The sequence below is a fragment of the Podarcis filfolensis genome (assembly GCF_964270895.1).
Source record: "Podarcis filfolensis genome assembly, contig: HAP1_SCAFFOLD_74, whole genome shotgun sequence".
Lineage (NCBI taxonomy): Eukaryota > Metazoa > Chordata > Lepidosauria > Squamata > Lacertidae > Podarcis > Podarcis filfolensis.
This window is the reverse complement of record NW_028149491.1, coordinates 38,199-54,666: the sequence shown is the minus strand read 5'-3', so window position 1 is coordinate 54,666 and position 16,468 is coordinate 38,199. Positions and strand designations below refer to the sequence as shown.

Here is a 16,468-nt window from a genome sequence, read left to right as displayed (position 1 = left end):
TGGAGAAATCCCTGGAGAAATCCCCAGGAAAAATAAGAATATTTATGAGGTGGGGAAGCATCGCCCTGGCAACCTTCTGGAGTCTCTCTGTGGCTTGAGGAGCAGATGCAGAGCTGGAGAAAACATGTTTGCAAGAACACAGAGAAGCAGCTGCCCTGTTTTGACATGGGCCAGCATAGGGTAGAAAGGTCAGCTTGGACTTTTTTTTTTATAATAATATTTTATTAAGTTTAACAATAAAAAGATACAGAAAACACACAGAAAAGTAAAAAGCAACAATACAATCTTTCACAAAAAAGAAAAAAACAATCAGAAACACCACAAATAACATAAATAACATAAAACAAACACAAATCACTCTTTTCTAATTATTCATCTTTGGTCAACTTATTTTCCTGACTTCCTCGCACCTCCCTTTTTTGTATCCCTCTTTAACAATTAGCTCAGCAAATTCATATCGTACTACTTTGTCCTTAAATGTTTACCTCCCAAATTTATAGTTTCCAATTTTTATCTCTTGTTACTAGAACTTCTTCTTTTTATTTCAATATCATCCACATTCATACATTTTACAGTACTTCTGTAAATAGATTTTAAATTTCCTCCAATCTTCTTCCACCAACTCTTCTCCCTGGTCTCGGATTCTGCCAGTCATCTCAGCCATCTCCATATAGTCAATTACTTGCATCTGCCATTCTTCCAAGGTGGGTAGATCTTGCGTCTTCCAATGCTTCGCAATAAGTATTCTTGCTGCTGCTGTAGCATACATGAAGAAAGTTCTATCCTTCTTTGGCACCAATTGGCCAACTATGCCTAGGAGAAAGGCCTCTGGTTTCTTCACAAATGTGCATTTAAGCACCTTTTTCATTTCATTATAAATCATTTCCCAGAAAGCCTTAATCTTCGGACATGTCCACCAAAGGTGAAAGAATGTACCTTCAATTTCATAAGGTCAGCTTGGACTTTAGATAGCAATGCACCTTCGTTGGGGTCAGGACCAATATATTCTTTTAGGAAGTGTGCAAATATATACACGCTCTACATAGAGTACCTACATCTGAACACTGTGAACTCATGAAACCCACTCCCTTTACAAGGATATGATGATAATGGTGATGATTTATTTATTTATTGAGTTTATTTATTTAGAGGTCTCAGTGGAGTTCACAGAAAAGATCACAACATATATAACCAGAATAAAAACAACAACCTAATAACACCCACCCCCCGAAAGGAGCCACATTTTAAAAGGGTATAGGATGTCAGTCTGGTCAACCAAAGGCCTGGTTAAAGAGGAAGGTTTTTGCCCGGGGCCTAAAGGTGTATAATGAAGCCGCCAGGCAAACTTCCCTGGCAAGAGCATTCCACAGACAGGGAGCCACTGCTGGAACCAGACAGAGGGCCTTCTCGGTAGTGGCGCCTGCCCTGTGGAATGCCCTCCCTTCAGATGTGAAGGAAATAAGTAGCTATCTTATCTTTAAAAGACATCTGAAGGCAGCCCTGTTTAGGGAAGCTTTTAATATTTAACGCTGTATTGTTTTTAACACTCGATTGGAAGCCGCCCAGGGTGGCTGGGGAAACTCAGCCAGATGGGCGGGGTATAAATTATTATTATTATTATTATTATTATTATTATTAACGATGTATAAGTAAGGCATCTTTTCTATCTACACTGATGTCCCTATGATGAGCTTTCTACCTGAACAATCTTCCACATTTTCTACGCTAACATCCTTCTGAAGATTTCTTCTTCTCTAGTAGGATTTCTGTTTATCACTGAAACTTTTTTCCATCCTTCGTGGGCTTAGTTCGTTCAGGGAATCATAGAGTCGGAAGGGCCTGGATGGCAATCTAGTCCAAACCCCTGCAATGGGAGAATCTTAACTAAAGCATTCATGTTAGGTGGTTGTCCAACACTCCAAGGAAGGAGAGTCCACAATCTTCCAAGGTGAGGGAGTCCGTTCCACTGTCAAACATCTCTTACAGTCGGAAAGTTCTTCCTGACATTTAGTCAGAATCTCCTTCCTTGGAACTTGAATCCATTGGATCTGATCCTACCCTCCAGAGCAAGAGAAAACAAGCTTGCTCCATCTTCCATGGGACAGACTTTTAGATATTTAAGTTGCTCTATCACATCTCCTCTCAGTTTCCTCTTTTCCAGGCTACACATACCCAACTCCTTCAACCGTTCCTGAGACTTGTTTCCAGACCCTTCATCATCTTGGTCACCCTTCTCTGCACATACAATCTTCTTCAATTGTGGTGCCCAGAACTGGACACAGTATTCCATGTGTCTGCTGACCGAGGCTAAATAGAGCAGTACTATTCAGCCTTGGTCAGACCACACCTAGAATATTGTGTCCAGTTCTGGGCACCACAATTTAAGAAAGCCTCTCCTCCTTACAGAGGGGAGGAGTTGTGAGCGGGAGCTGCTTCCCGTGTCGGCAGGGGGCGTTCCGGCCCCTGCCCAGCTGGCCCGGCTGCCACATCATGCCCCCAGGTAGCGAACCAGTCAGGTTTAGCCACTCAAATGTGGCCGCAGCAGCACTTCCCTTTCATTGCGCTGCTGGTTTTCATCAGATCACCCACCCACCCTCCCTTTAGTTCACTGCTTGGTTCTTGACCTTGCTATGGACCTGTGGTTGGTCGCCTTGGTTGCCCAAGGGGCCTGGTAGGAATTTTCATCCAACTGGCAAATTGGCACCAGCCACTTGGTTTTTCGCCTACCTCGTAGCAAATCATCACAACTTTTTGGGTACTGGCGGTTAGGCATTGGAATATGTTTGCGTATTGGAGGGCAGGGTGTGGCCATCGCCTACCTCTGCACTTTATGGGTATTCCGGTAAAGGAATCTGGTGGTCGTGGATCCTGTCCGACGCCCTTGTGGTGGCTAGGGCCATGGAATGACCCCCGGTGACATCAGGGGGACCTTACAGTTGTATTTGCATCAACAGGCTCCTCCTACTGGTGGTTAACCCTTGTTAGACTCACCCCTTCCTGTTGTTTTATCCAATGCCTACGCCAATACCTCTCACATGCTGTAATCAATAAAGTTGTGGCCTTTTTTATTCCATTAACCTAATAAGGTGAAGGAAAGGATTGGACCCTGATTAATAAAATACACACGAGGCTTGGCCAGCAAGACTCTGGGAGGAAATGCCAATAATAATCTGCCACACCCTGGCCCAGGTCCCTTTTATTAACAAAAGAACTCTTGTTACAGATAGGGAGCCGTGTTGGTCTGCAATAGTCAAAACAAAAAAATTTTTTTCCTTCCAGTAGCACCTTGAAGAACTCTTAACACAGCTATTGTAAGAACCAATCAGATTTCCTCTGAGCATTTTCAAAAAATCCCCCACGTGGGACAAAGTCAGATCAGAGAAATCCTTTTAACTACAAAGAAACTATTTCCTACTTGAGCATGCATATGTGGTTAAGCTAAATAAACAGGAACCAAGGAGGAATGCATTTAGGAAACCCAGAGGTCATAAACCTATAGGAAAGAAAGACAGTATTTACCATCTCCTTGTGAACTCTCTTCCTGGCCCTTAAGATATACCTAAAGATTAACAAAATCTACATCAAAGCTACTTTCTGTCTTTATGTACTGAGGATGCCCGGTGAAGCAACTGGTCTGTATTTTAGAATGCTATACATGACTGTCAGGCAGTGAGAAAATGGCAGAGGTGCAGAGGCTTGTGGGATACGATCAGAAATCCTGTCAAATGGCTCAAGCCCAGTCAAAGCAATGCGTTCATTGCTGACACGATGGCTTTCTACATTTTCCATAATTCCTCATAGCAATCCCACCTGACCACCACAATTAACTGCTGGAGTCATGTTGTGTGGGGGAGAGACACCGCATCCTGACACTTTCATCAAGGTTCCTCCTGAGTAAGCTTAGTCGCCATGGAATAAGAGAAGAGGACCTCTTGTGGATCAGGAATGGAAGTTGCAGGAAGCAGAAAATAGTATTAAGTGGATAGTTCCTTCAAATGGGGGGCTGTGGTGCCAGATGTTCTTGACCAAAAGCTCGCAAGAACAATCTGGCCACATCGTTTTGCACCAACTAGAGATTCTGCACCAGACCCAAGAGCAGCCCCAGAAAGAGTGCATTGCAGCAGTCCAGCTCCAAGTTTTCCAGTGCTCCAGTGGTCAGGCCATTCCTGTTCACAAAGAGCCCTAGAGGACACGTGGGTCTCTAGTGACAAAGGCGTATCCAAGAGTACCCCCAAACTATGCATTTGCTACATAGGCTTAGGATCCAAGGCCATTATTGTGAAAATGAATTAACTGTAAGTAAAGAACCCTTTTTCTGTACCAGTCGGACTCCTGAGTATTTTATTTTACCTTTTTAGTCATGCTAATGTGTGAATGAGACTGATTTTGAGTGGTGCCATGGCTGGCACAACCAAAGAAGTTGCCCTGTGCCATGGAACATATGAGTGGGCCTCCCTGCCTCCACCTGCCGCCAGGTAGGAGAACAAAAGCCAGAGTTGTCTGAGTGGGTGGAGCTGGAAGCAGGATGGAAGTTGGACGCGCAAAGACGTACATGCTCTGTGCTGGATTCAAAGCAGTGACTAATGCAGTGCTGATGCTCCGTGGAGGATTAATGCGGTGAAGCCCTGCTACCTATGCTCAGGTTGCATGTACACTGGGACCTCGGGTTAAGAGCTTAATTCGTTCCGGAGGTCCGTTCTTCACCTGAAACTGTTCTTAACCTGAGACACCACTAATGGGGCCTCCCGCTGCCGCCGCCACGCGACTTCTGTTCTCATCCTGAAGCAAAGTTCTTAACACGAGGTAATATTTCTGGGTTAGCGGCTCCTCCTGGGCTCCTGCCTTGGAGGAGGAGAGAGCGGGGCTCCGCTTGTGCTCGGCTTGCCAAGGGTTAAAAGGCACAGAGCTGGCTTTCTAGAGAGGACAGGAAGTGGAGGCGTGGGGGGGGGGCAAGGTCCTCCCAGCAAAAGCCCCTCCCTCGCCATTCCCGCCTGCAAGCGGAGGGGCTGCTTCCGTCTCCCTCTCTCTCTTGCAAGAGCTGCCTGGGGGTGAGTCTCGCCTCCCTCTCCCTCCGGGTGCAGTGGGGAGAAGGGGCTGCGGGGAGGATGCCTGGGGGGCTGGTCAGATCGTGCCTGGGGGGCGCCAAATGGGGGGAGGGGGTCTGGGAGGGGGGAGCCTGCAGAGAGAGCCCTGGAGTCTCGATCAAGAGCTGAGGAGGAGGAGGAGGAGGAAGGGGGTTCTTCCTCTTGGTCAGCATCGCTACTGTGTCTTTTCTCCTGGCAGAAACTGCTACATTTTTAGCAGGGCGATGAGAGCCTGATCTCGGTGTGTTTTTCCATGAGTAGAATACAGTGGTACCTCGGGTTAAGTACTTAATTCGTTCCGGAGTTCCGTTCTTAACCTGAAACTGTTCTTAACCTGAAGGACCTCATTACCTAATAATAATAATGGGGCCTCCCGCTGCTGCTGTGCCGCCGAAGCACAATTTCTGTTCTCATCCTGAAGCAAAGTTCTTAACCTGAGGTACTATTTCTGGGTTAGCGGAGTCTGTAACCAGAAGCATTTGTAACCTGAAGCGTATGTAACCCAAGGTACCACGGTATGTCCTTTTATTTAAAATGCATCTCTGGGTTATTTGTGGGGCATAGGAATTTGTTCATTTTTCTTTCTTCAAAATATAGTCTGGCCCACCACTTGGTCTGAGGGACGGTGGACCGGCCCATGGCTGAAAAAGGTTGCTGACCCCTGGTCTATAGCTCTCCTTCTGGAGCCAGAGAGGATAGTCACTTTCAAGGGCACCATTTAAGATGTAGAGGTTTAGCCTGAAGGCTGTTTGAGCCAAGCAGATGCCTGCAAAGTTTGATTTCTGATCTTTGGAACAACAGGTGAGGAGGAATCCACTGGCTTCATGGTTGGGAGGAGACCATTTGTGCTGTGCATAAAGGGCATGATGATTAGGGCCCAATCTGGCATTGAGGTCCCCTCCTAAAACTCCAGATGCCTTTGGGTTAAGCAAAATAAGGTCAGTGGTATAAATTTCCCTTTCAACCCACAAGTCTCTGATCTGAGATTTCTGCCTCATTGGGGTCACATCAGCGTTAATTACCAACAGGGCCTGGTGGCTGAATTGTATCAACACTGCCCTGGCTTATGACTTGAATGAGGGGAGAGGGCTTGAAATGGCATGTAGGGTAGTGGAGACTAAGACCCCCAGGCCCCCTTTCGCTCTTCCACGCTTTACCTCTAGATCCTCCCCAGTTGAGAATGAATGAAATCCGTTGAGTAACGGCTCATCCGCTGTCCATGTTTCCAGGATCATTATGACACAATGGTGGGAGAGAAAGTCTTTAAAACAAGGATCTCTGCTGGATGCAGACCACCCGGCCACATTCCAGGATAAAAGCTAGGTCACTTGATTGTCATGCAGTTGCATTGTGGGTAATTTTTGCAGGAGCAAGAGCTTCGCATTGGTTTGAGATGGTTGTAACTGCGTCTCCTTCTGTGACGAGGGAGAAGGTGCTGTACCATCATGTTCCTGCTCCTCTGTTCTAGCGAGGAGACTGGGAGAATCAGTGCAGCGTGGTCAGCAAAATGTGAATTCCAGGCAAGCAGGGCTGTCATCTCTTCAGCAGGGGAGACTTCCTTTCACTTGTCCGAGGAGAGGAGAGGGGAACTGTTTCTCCTGTGAATCCGGTTCCCTCAGGGCCAGGTGGGACTTCAGAGATGGGGAAGCACATGGGGCTCTATTTCCAGGTTGGGCTTCTTCAAGTGCTTGTCAGAGGTTTCTTTTGCTTGCAGGGCAGATTCTTTGGGGAATCGGCTACTTGGGGTTGTAAAGATTCCTTGTATACTTCTGGTATACAGGAATATTCAGAAGAGTCACTCTCTGCATCACTTCCACTATTATTAGTAAAGAACTAGGGTGATCCTGCTGGGAGTACAAGATTCCCGATGGCTTCGCTCACAAGGGTCATAGGAACGTTGCAAGCCCACTCACTGCAACAAGGTGTTGATCCAGCGAGTGAGAAGTACATTTTTGCTAATTTAACCAGGGACAAATACCACCTATACATCATTTTCATGTAGTTCTCCTTCAGTAAAGTACATGCAGAAAATTTCAACTCTATGATAATAATTATAATTTCTACCCTACCCATCTGTCTGGGTTTCCCCATCCACTCTGGGCGGCTTCCAACAGAATATAAAAATACAATTATCTATTAAACATTAAAAGCTTCCCTAAGCAGGGCTGCCTTCAGATGTCTTCTAAAAGTCTGGTAGTTGTTTTTCTCTTTGACATCTGGTGGGAGAGCATTCCACAGAGCAGGTGCCACTACCGAGAAGGCCCTCTGCCTGGTTCCCTGTAACTTGGCTTCTCGCAGGGAGGGAACCGCCAGAAGGCCCTCGACCTCAGTGTCTGGGCAGAACGACGGGGGTGGAGACGCTCCTTCAGGTATACTGGGCTGAGGCCGTTTAGGGCTTTAAAGGTCAGCACCAACACTTTGAAGTGTGCTCGGAAACGTACTGGGAGCCAGTGGAGGTCTTTCAAGACCAGTTTTATGTGGTCTCGGTGGCCTAACTTCCAAATCTAACTTCCGAAGCCTTTCTAAGTCCGTCATTAATTTATTATTTCCCACATCCTTCGCCCATTTTATCATAACGCATTTAACCTGGTCCTCTTTAGTGTCCCATTCCAAAAGCAGATCGTTCATTTTTGACAGCAGTTTTGTACTACCTTCTACTATTTCTCTCTGAAATCTTGACACTTGATAACTAAATCCTTTCTTTTTATGATTTTTAAAAGTTTCTTTTTTTTAAATTGGTTTTAATTCATTTTGCTACATCCAACATTAAAACAAGTGAAAAAATAAACATACATAACACATACATACAAAAAAGGAGTACATAAATAAAAGAAATAATAATAAAAAAACAAAAGAAAAAACATCTCCTAACATAAAACACCAACTAATTAACTTACATTAACTAAATAACTAAATAACACACAACATTAATTGACTTCCCTTCATCTCGGTTTCAGAATATATTATATGATTTTTTATCTGCAGTTTCTTTTCCTCAAATGACTCTTTACGTCACAAGTGTTACGTCACACCTACTGTGATTTTTAGATTTTTTACCTCTGTTTCCATATATGTCATAAATTTATTCCATTCTTTATTAAACTTTATGTCTTTTTGATTTCTTATTTTCTGTGTCATTTTTGCCAGTTCTAAATAATCAAATAGTTTGGTTTGCCATTCGTTTATAGTTGGGATTTTTGATGTCTTCCAATTCTGCGCTATTAGAGTTCTGGCAGCCACTGTCGCATACTGAAAGAGTGTGTGGTCTTCCTTTTTGATTTCCTCCCCAATTATCCCCAGCAGAAAGGCTTCGGTTTTTTTTATAAAGGTATATTTGAGGATTTTTTTTAATTCATTGTAAATAGATTCCCAGAATTTTTTGATAGGCTCACACAACCACCACATATGATAGAAATCGCCCTCCTTGATCTTGCACTTCCAACATAATTTATCACCAGTTTTATATATTTTTTTCCAATTTTACGGGCGTTACATACCACCTGTACATCATTTTATACATATTTTCCCTGAGTGTTGTGCATGCCGAGAATCTCATGCCTTTATTCCATAATGCCTTCCATTTATCAAACTCTATGTTATGTCCGAAGTCCATTGCCCATCTGATCATTACCTCCTTTACTTCTTCATCTTTGGTGTCCCATTCAAGTAACAGGCTATACATTTTCGATAGGAGTTTTGTTTTACTTTCTAGTATTTCAATCTGAAATCTAGATTTTTTCTCACTTATCCCATTCTTTTTATCCTCAGACCATATAGAATTAATTTGGTGAAATTGGATCCATCCTGTCAATTTGTTCTTTATTTCTTCATAAGGCCTAATCCTCCAACCAGTCTCTGTTTTTACTAGTAGGTCTTCATATGTCCATCTTTCTCCTTCGATGTTTGGTTTTTTTATTGTCAGTATATCAATTGGCGATAGCCACCAAGGGGTCTTCTGTTCCAATAATTTTTTGTTTCTTTCCCACACTTCCAGCAGTGATCCTCTAAAAATGTGGTTAGAAAATCCTTTATGAATCTTTCCCTTGTTACGCCATAGGTAAGAGTGCCAACCAAATCTTATATTAAATCCTTCTAGATCTAACAAGTCTTTATTTTTAATAACGATCCAATCTTTGACCCAACAAAGACACGAGGCTTCATAATACAACTTTAAATTTGGAACTGCGAATCCTCCCCTATCTCTTTGATCTGTGAGTAGTTTAAATCTGATTCTGGGCTTTTTCCCTTGCCAGATAAATTTAGAGAGTATTTTCTGCCAATCTTTGAATACTGAGGTTCCCCTGATTATCGGTATATTTTGAAATAAGAACAACAATTTCGGTAATAAACTCATTTTAATCGCCGCCATTCTACCCGACCAAGAAAGTTTTATTCTGTTCCAGGTGTCTAAGTCCTTCCTTATTTCTTTCCATGTGGTTATGTAATTATCTTCCATCAAATTTATATTTTTCATCATTAACCAGATTCCAAGGTATTTTACTTTTTTTGTTACTTTAATACCAGTTTGAGATTCAAGATGGTTTTTTACCTCCTCTTTCACATTTTTAGTCATCATTTTAGTTTTTGTTCTATTTAATTTAAAACCAGATAATTTTCCAAATTCTTCTAACAGATCTAACACCTTACTAACACTCTCTTTTGGATCCTCTAAAGACAACATAAGATCGTCAGCATATGCTTTCAATTTGTATTCTTTCACTCCAATATTTATTCCGCGTACCTCTGAGGTTTTCCTTATCTTATTTGTAATTATCTCTAACATCATAATAAACAGAAGAGGTGACAGAGGGCACCCCTGCCTTGTACCCTTCGAAATTTCAAAGGGTTATGTTAAGTTATTATTGATAATTAATTTGGCACTTTGTTGTGAGTAAATTGCTTTTATTCCTTCAAGGAATGTGCCCTCTATCCCTGTCTTTTCCAAACATTTTATAAGAAAACGCCAGGATACATTGTCAAAAGCCTTTTCGGTGTCAATGAACATTAAAGCTGCGGGGATTTCATTTTTGCATTCTAAGTATTCAATGATGTTTATTGTATGTCTTATGTTGTCTTTTATTTGCCCATTAGGTAAAAAACCAGCCTGATCGGTATGGATGAGGTTAACTAGACACTTTTTAAGTCGGGTCGCCATTACGTCTGCGAAGATCTTGTAGTCATTGTTCAGTAATGAAATCGGTCTGTAGTTCTTAATGATCTGTCTGTCCGAATCAGGTTTCGGTATCAACGTAATGTATGCTTCTTTCCAGGATGCTGGTGTTCTTCCTCCTCCTAAAATCTCATTCATTACTTCACATAGCACCGGTGTTATAAGTTCTTCTAGGACTTTATAATACTTGGCCGATAGACCATCTGGGCCTGGGGCTTTCCCCAGTTTCATCCTCTTTATCGCCTCTTGAATTTCCTCTGCTTTTATGGGTTTGTTTAACAGACTTCTTTCCTCTTCCGATATCTTGTTAATTCTGTTTTCTTCTAGATATTTTTCTATTTCTATGGCATCTTCTTCTTCTCTTTTATATAGGTTTTCATAGAATTTGAGGAAGCTCTTTTTTATTTCATTAGGGTCCTCCAAGATTTGTTCTTCTACTTTTATTTTATTAATAACGTTTTGTTTTTTCCTTTTTCTCAGTTGCCACGCCAGAAACTTTCCAGTTTTATTTGCCGATTCGAAAATTTTTTGTCTCATTAACTTAATTCCCCATTCTACCTCTTGATTTATTAATGTTGAGTATTGTGCTTGTAATATCTTGTACAGTTGCTTGTTCCCTTCATCACTCGGTTTTTCTATCAGATTCTTTTCACATTCTCTCAATTGTGTAATTAACTCTTCTTTTTTTTGTTCTCTCACCTTTCTTCTTTGACTATTTTGTTGTATCAGAAAACCTCTTAGCACTGCCTTACTGGCATCCGAAACTATGTCTATGTTTGTCTCCTTATTGATATTTAAATCAAAGTAGTCTTTTAAGGTGGTTTTAGCCTTTTCAATCAGTTCTTCTTTTTCAAATAAATAGTCATTCATTCTCCATCTGTACATACGCTGAGTTTTCCAATTTAAATGTAATATTATTGGGTTGTGATCAGATAGTGTTCTAGGAAGTATCTCACATTTCGACACTCTTATTGTTAATTCTCTTGATACCCATATCTGATCCAACCTGCTCCAACTCTGATGCGGCTCTGAGAAGTGAGTGAATTGTTTTGTCATGGGGTTTTTATATCTCCATATATCTATTAAGTCTAAATTTTCCTCGAGGTCATTAAACGATCTCGGATGTTTCCCTTGATTCCGAAGCCTTTCTAAGTCCGTCATTAATTTATTATTTCCCACATCCTTCGCCCATTTTATCATAACGCATTTAACCTGGTCCTCTTTAGTGTCCCATTCCAAAAGCAGATCGTTCATTTTTGACAGCAGTTTTGTGCTACCTTCTACTATTTCTCTCTGAAATCTTGACACTTGATAACTAAATCCTTTCTTTTTATGATTTTTAAAAGTTTCATTTAGTTGTAAATATTGTAACCAGTCTATTACATTTTCTCTTACTTCTTCAAAGTCCTTTAATTTTAATTGGTTGTCAGTTTCTGTTAACAGCTCTTTATGTGTTGGCCAATTTATCCTCATATGTACTTTTTTCAAAAATATTGCTTCTAATGGGGAAAGTCACCATGCTGTTTTCTTTTCAAATAAATCTTTATATTTCCCCCCAAACTTTGAGAATTGAGTTTCTTATTATGACTATGAAAACGTTTATGAACTTTTGCCTTATGATACCATAGATAAGCATGCCTGGGGTTGCAGTCTTCAGGCTTGGGGACAAGATGGTGCCTGGTTTTTGCACCAAGTTCTATCCATAAGCCCCACTGAGTTCAATGGGATCTATTCTCAGGTCTCTACTGTGCAGACCATGCCGGCCTTACGAAGTGGGGAGAGGAGTTAACAGAGGAAATTGGAACCACTGGAAAGGTTTATAAATGGGGTTTGTGTTGGGAAGGGGCTGCCCAATTTGTGCTTTTCCAGGGGCAGGAGAATCCAGTGAGAGCCAGTGTGGAGTAGTGGTTAAGAGCGGTAGACTTGTAATCTGGGGAACCGGGTTCTCATCTTCGCTCCTCCACATGCAGCTGCTGTGTGACCTTGGGCTAGTCACACTTCTCTGAAGTATCTCAGCCCCACTCACCTCACAGAGTGTTTGTTGTGGGGGAGGAAGGGAAAGGAGAATGTTAGCCGCTTTGAGACTCCTTCGGGTAGTGATAAAGCGGGATATCAAATCCAAACTCTTCTTTTTCTCTCCTTCTTCTTCCCTGCAGGGCCTTTGAGGCTCCCTTTGCTTCTTCCTCTCTCCCAGGACACTGCAGCTTGTTTTGGCTCCTTGACTCCTCAGGAAGGATGAAAGAGATGGATCCTGCAAAGCTAGTGAGGATGGAAGGGGGAAGATGGACAGTTGACCTGGTCAGGTTGTCTCCTACATCCCTCCTCACAGCCTCTGAGCATTCCTCTCTAGGGCTCTCAGAGAGATCTGGTGAGTTCCAGGGGAGGGGAGATGGGGACATGGAGGGGTGGAGCCAGAGAGGTATTGGGGCTTGCTCAGCCTGGGGGTGGGGGGAGGCAGGCAGGCGGGTGGAGATTGAGAAGGTGAGCAGCTCTTTGGGCTCCACCACCTGCCTGCCTGCCTGCCTTTGCCATCTGCAGGGAATTTGAGCTAGGAATACATGACAGCTCCCCGGCCACCACGATGTATTGGCAGCTCAAAAGGTCTAATGCCAGTGCCGTGACCTGAATGCCCTACCAGTGTCAAAAAACTTACCGCTCCATCACACAGCAGTAGAAGCAACGACTCTTTAAAGTAATGTGATGCTGCTTTGCAGTTTGAATGCAGATGGGGCCTATGCTGTGTGTCGCCCTTTTCTTTTCTTTTTGGAATAACTTTTTATTTCCTTTTAAAAACAAGGAACATATGAATAATAAATGACCCAAACATGTAGACCGGGTCGTCTCATGTCATTTGTATATCTCAAAACTAGCAGAATAAATTTGCAGGAATGGCTATAACATATGGTTCATCATTAATGGTCAGTGTATGAGTTCTGGGTTCATGAATTGGTTTAAACTGGAAAACAAAAACGGGAAGCACGAGAGGACAGAGAGCATTCAACACCACATAGCTGGTTGTCTATTCAGGAGCTCTTCGTGGTTGTTGTACTTAGATTAAGATTAAGGAGAGCCAGTGTGGCGCAGTGGTTAAGAGCAGTGGACTCGAAATCTGGTGAACTGGGTTCGCATGTCCGCTCCTCCACATGCAGCTGCTATTAATGTTAGTTTCTGAGGTAAAACGTGTCATTTTACAACTCTGCACCTGTCTTTCTGGATTATTCGTGGTTTTCTGGATTTTGTGGGACCCAAACCCATTTTCTGTAGTATTTATCTGTGTGGAGGTTGCCCTGGGTTGTTTGACCCTTGAGAAAGATAGCTTTTTTCTCCTAGAAAAGACTCCACAAGATTCTCTCTTTAGAGTTTAAATGGAACACATTACATTACTTGATATACTAAAAGACGTTTACATTTGCTTATATCTAGTATATCTATATCTATATATATTCTTTATTGATTTAGATTATTTCTACAATTATCCCATTCATTATTCAAGACAATAAGCTACACTCAAAAAAACAAAATAATTCAATATCAAATAATACTGCTACATGAGGTATGAAGAGTGAATTACAAGTGCTTCTATATATATATGGGACTTTACAGACTTTTTCTGAGGCACATAGCAGCATAAAACAGGCAGCAGGTGCTCTCATGGAAAATCTCCGTCCTAGAAAAGAGCCAGACTTTCTGAACCTCTGGTTCTCAAAAATACCTCTGTGAATGCTGGTCGACAAAGGCCATGACCTCTGTAGAAAGACCTCACATCTTCTGTTCTTCCTTTTTGAGAAATGTTCATTAGCATTTCTTCCTGAGGATTTAATAAGTTTCTGTCTTTGTTGTAGGTGGTGATGAATTGGAAATGAAGAATGGGGGAGACCATGACAAAATCCACACAGTGGAGAAGCCAAATCAAAATTGGGAGTATGGAGAGAGTTCCAGTCAGAGTTCCCGTTCCCATCAAAGAACTCACAGTGGGAAGAAAGGCTATCAGTGCTCTGAATGTGGGAAGAGCTTCAGTCAGAGCACCCATCTCACTTCTCATCACAGAATTCATACAGGAGAGAAACCCTATCAGTGCTTGGAATGTGGAAAGAGCTTCAGTCAGAGGAGCAGTCTCGCTTCCCATCAAAGAATTCATACAGGGGAGAAACCCTATCAGTGCTTGGAATGTGGAAAGAGCTTCAGTCACAGCTACAGTCTCACTTCCCACCAAAGAATTCATACAGGGGAGAAACGCTATCAGTGCTTGGAATGTGGAAAGAGCTTCAGTCACAGGCAGAATCTCACTTCCCATCAAAGAATTCATACAGGGGTGAAACCCCATCAGTGCTTGGAATGTGGAAATAGCTTTAGTCACAGCGGCAGTCTCATTTCCCATCAAAGAATTCATACAGGAGAGAAACCCTATCAGTGCTTGGATTGTGGAAAGAGCTTTAGTCAAAGCCACAGTCTCGCTTCCCATCAAAGAATTCATACAGGGGTGAAATCCTATCAGTGCTTGGAATGTGGAAAGAGCTTCAGTCGCAGGCAGAGTCTCACTTCCCATCAAATAATTCATACAGGGGTGAAACCCTATCAGTGCTTGGAATGTGGAAAGAGCTTCAGTCACAGCGGCAATCTCACTTCCCATCAAAGAATCCATACAGGGGAGAAACCGTATCAGTGCTTGGAATGTGGAAAGAACTTCAGTCACAGCAGCAGTCTCACTTCCCATCAAAGAATTCATACAGCGGAGAAACCGTATCAGTGCTTGGAATGTGGAAAGCGCTTCAATCACAGCGGCAGTCTCACTTCCCATCACAGAATTCATACAGGGGAGAAACCCCATCAGTGCTTGGAATGTGGAAAGAGCTTCAGTAGGAGCACCCATCTCACTTCCCATGAAAGAATTCATACAGGGGAGAAACCATATCAGTGCTTGGAATGTGGGAAGAGCTTCAGAAAGAGGGAAGGTCTCAACCGCCATCAAAGAACTCATACAGTGGTACCTTAGGTTAAGAACTTAATTTGTTCTGGAGGTCCATTCTTAACCTGAAACTGTTCTTAACCTGAAGCACCACTTTAGCTAACGGGGCCTCACGCTGCTGCCTCACGATTTCTGTTCTCACCCTGAAGCAAAGTTCTTAACCCATGGTATTATTTCTGGGTTAGCGGAGTGTGTAACCTGAAGCGTCTGTAACCTGAAGTACCACTGTACAGGGCATGAAGCGTAATAGAAATGTGGAAACAGCTTCTCTTCCAAGAGGCGTCTAGCTTCCCTTGAAGAAATTCATGTGATTGAGCGGGTGGTTGCTGAAGAACTTCAGGCATGCCTGGAGGATGGGGACCATTTGGATCCCTTCCAATCGGGAATCAGGTCTCATATTGGGACTGAAACTGCCTTGGTTGTGCTGGTCCATGATCTCCGGTGCTCTGGGGACAACTGTGAAAGCTGTTTCCTGCTTCTGCTGGAGCTCTCAGTGGCCTTTGATACCATTGACCACGACATCCTTGTGGACTGTCTAGAGGAGCTGGGAGCTGAGGGTTATACAGTGGTTCCACTCCTTCCTCCTGGGCCATGTTCAGAAAGTGGTGGTGGGGGATGAGTGTTCAGACCCCTGGGCTCTCACTTGTGGGGTGCCTCAGGGTTCCATCCTCTCTCTCATGCTTTTTAATATGTACATGAAGCTGCTGGGAGAGCTCATCAGGGGGTTTGGGCTGGGTGTTCATCAGTATGCGGATGATACCCAGCTCTAACTCTCTTTTAAATCGAAACCAGTGAAAGCGGTGAAGGTCCTGTGTGAGTGTCTGGAGGCATTTGGAGGATAGATGGCAGGTAACTGATTGTGGTTGAATCCTGACAAGACAGAAGTGCTGTTCTTGGGTGACAGGGGGCGGGCTGGTGTTGAGAACTTGCTTGGGCTACTGCAACACATTCTATGTGGGGCTCCCTTTGAAGGTGACCTGGAAACTACAACTAATCCAGAAAGCGGCAGCTAGATTGGTGACTGGGACTAGCTGCTGAGACCACATAACACCGGTTCTGAAAGACCTACATTGGCTCCCAGTACGTTTCTGGACAGAATTCAAAGTATTGGTGCTCACCTTTAAAGCCCTTAACAGCCTTGGCCCAGTATACCTGAAGGAGTGTCTCCACCCCCATCCTTCTGTCTGCACACTGAGGTCCAACTCCCAGGGTCTTCTGCTGGCTCCCTCACTGCGGGAAGTGAAGTTA

The 16,468-nt window shown here is 43.2% G+C and overlaps 1 protein-coding gene across 1 annotated transcript; it reads left to right on the top strand.

The window, feature by feature from the left end:
• The first annotated feature begins 4,981 nt into the window (after nt 1-4,981).
• Nucleotides 4,982-16,026, top strand: LOC310754993 (uncharacterized protein). Its single transcript, XM_083631657.1, has 4 exons — nt 4,982-5,048; nt 6,553-6,709; nt 12,411-12,622; nt 14,097-16,026. Exons 3-4 carry the CDS (start codon nt 12,490-12,492, stop codon nt 15,245-15,247), a joined length of 1,284 nt encoding a protein of 427 aa, XP_083487783.1. The 5' UTR covers nt 4,982-5,048; nt 6,553-6,709; nt 12,411-12,489; the 3' UTR covers nt 15,248-16,026.
• The last annotated feature ends 442 nt before the right edge of the window (nt 16,027-16,468 follow it).

Bases quoted from the DNA above. Each gene is read 5' to 3' on its own strand.
- LOC310754993 (XM_083631657.1), top strand. From the start codon at position 12,490: ATGAAAGAGATGGATCCTGCAAAGCTAGTGAGGATGGAAGGGGGAAGA. The intron at 12,623-14,096 runs GTGAGTTCCAGG...TCTTTGTTGTAG, and splicing joins AGGGCTCTCAGAGAGATCTG to GTGGTGATGAATTGGAAATG.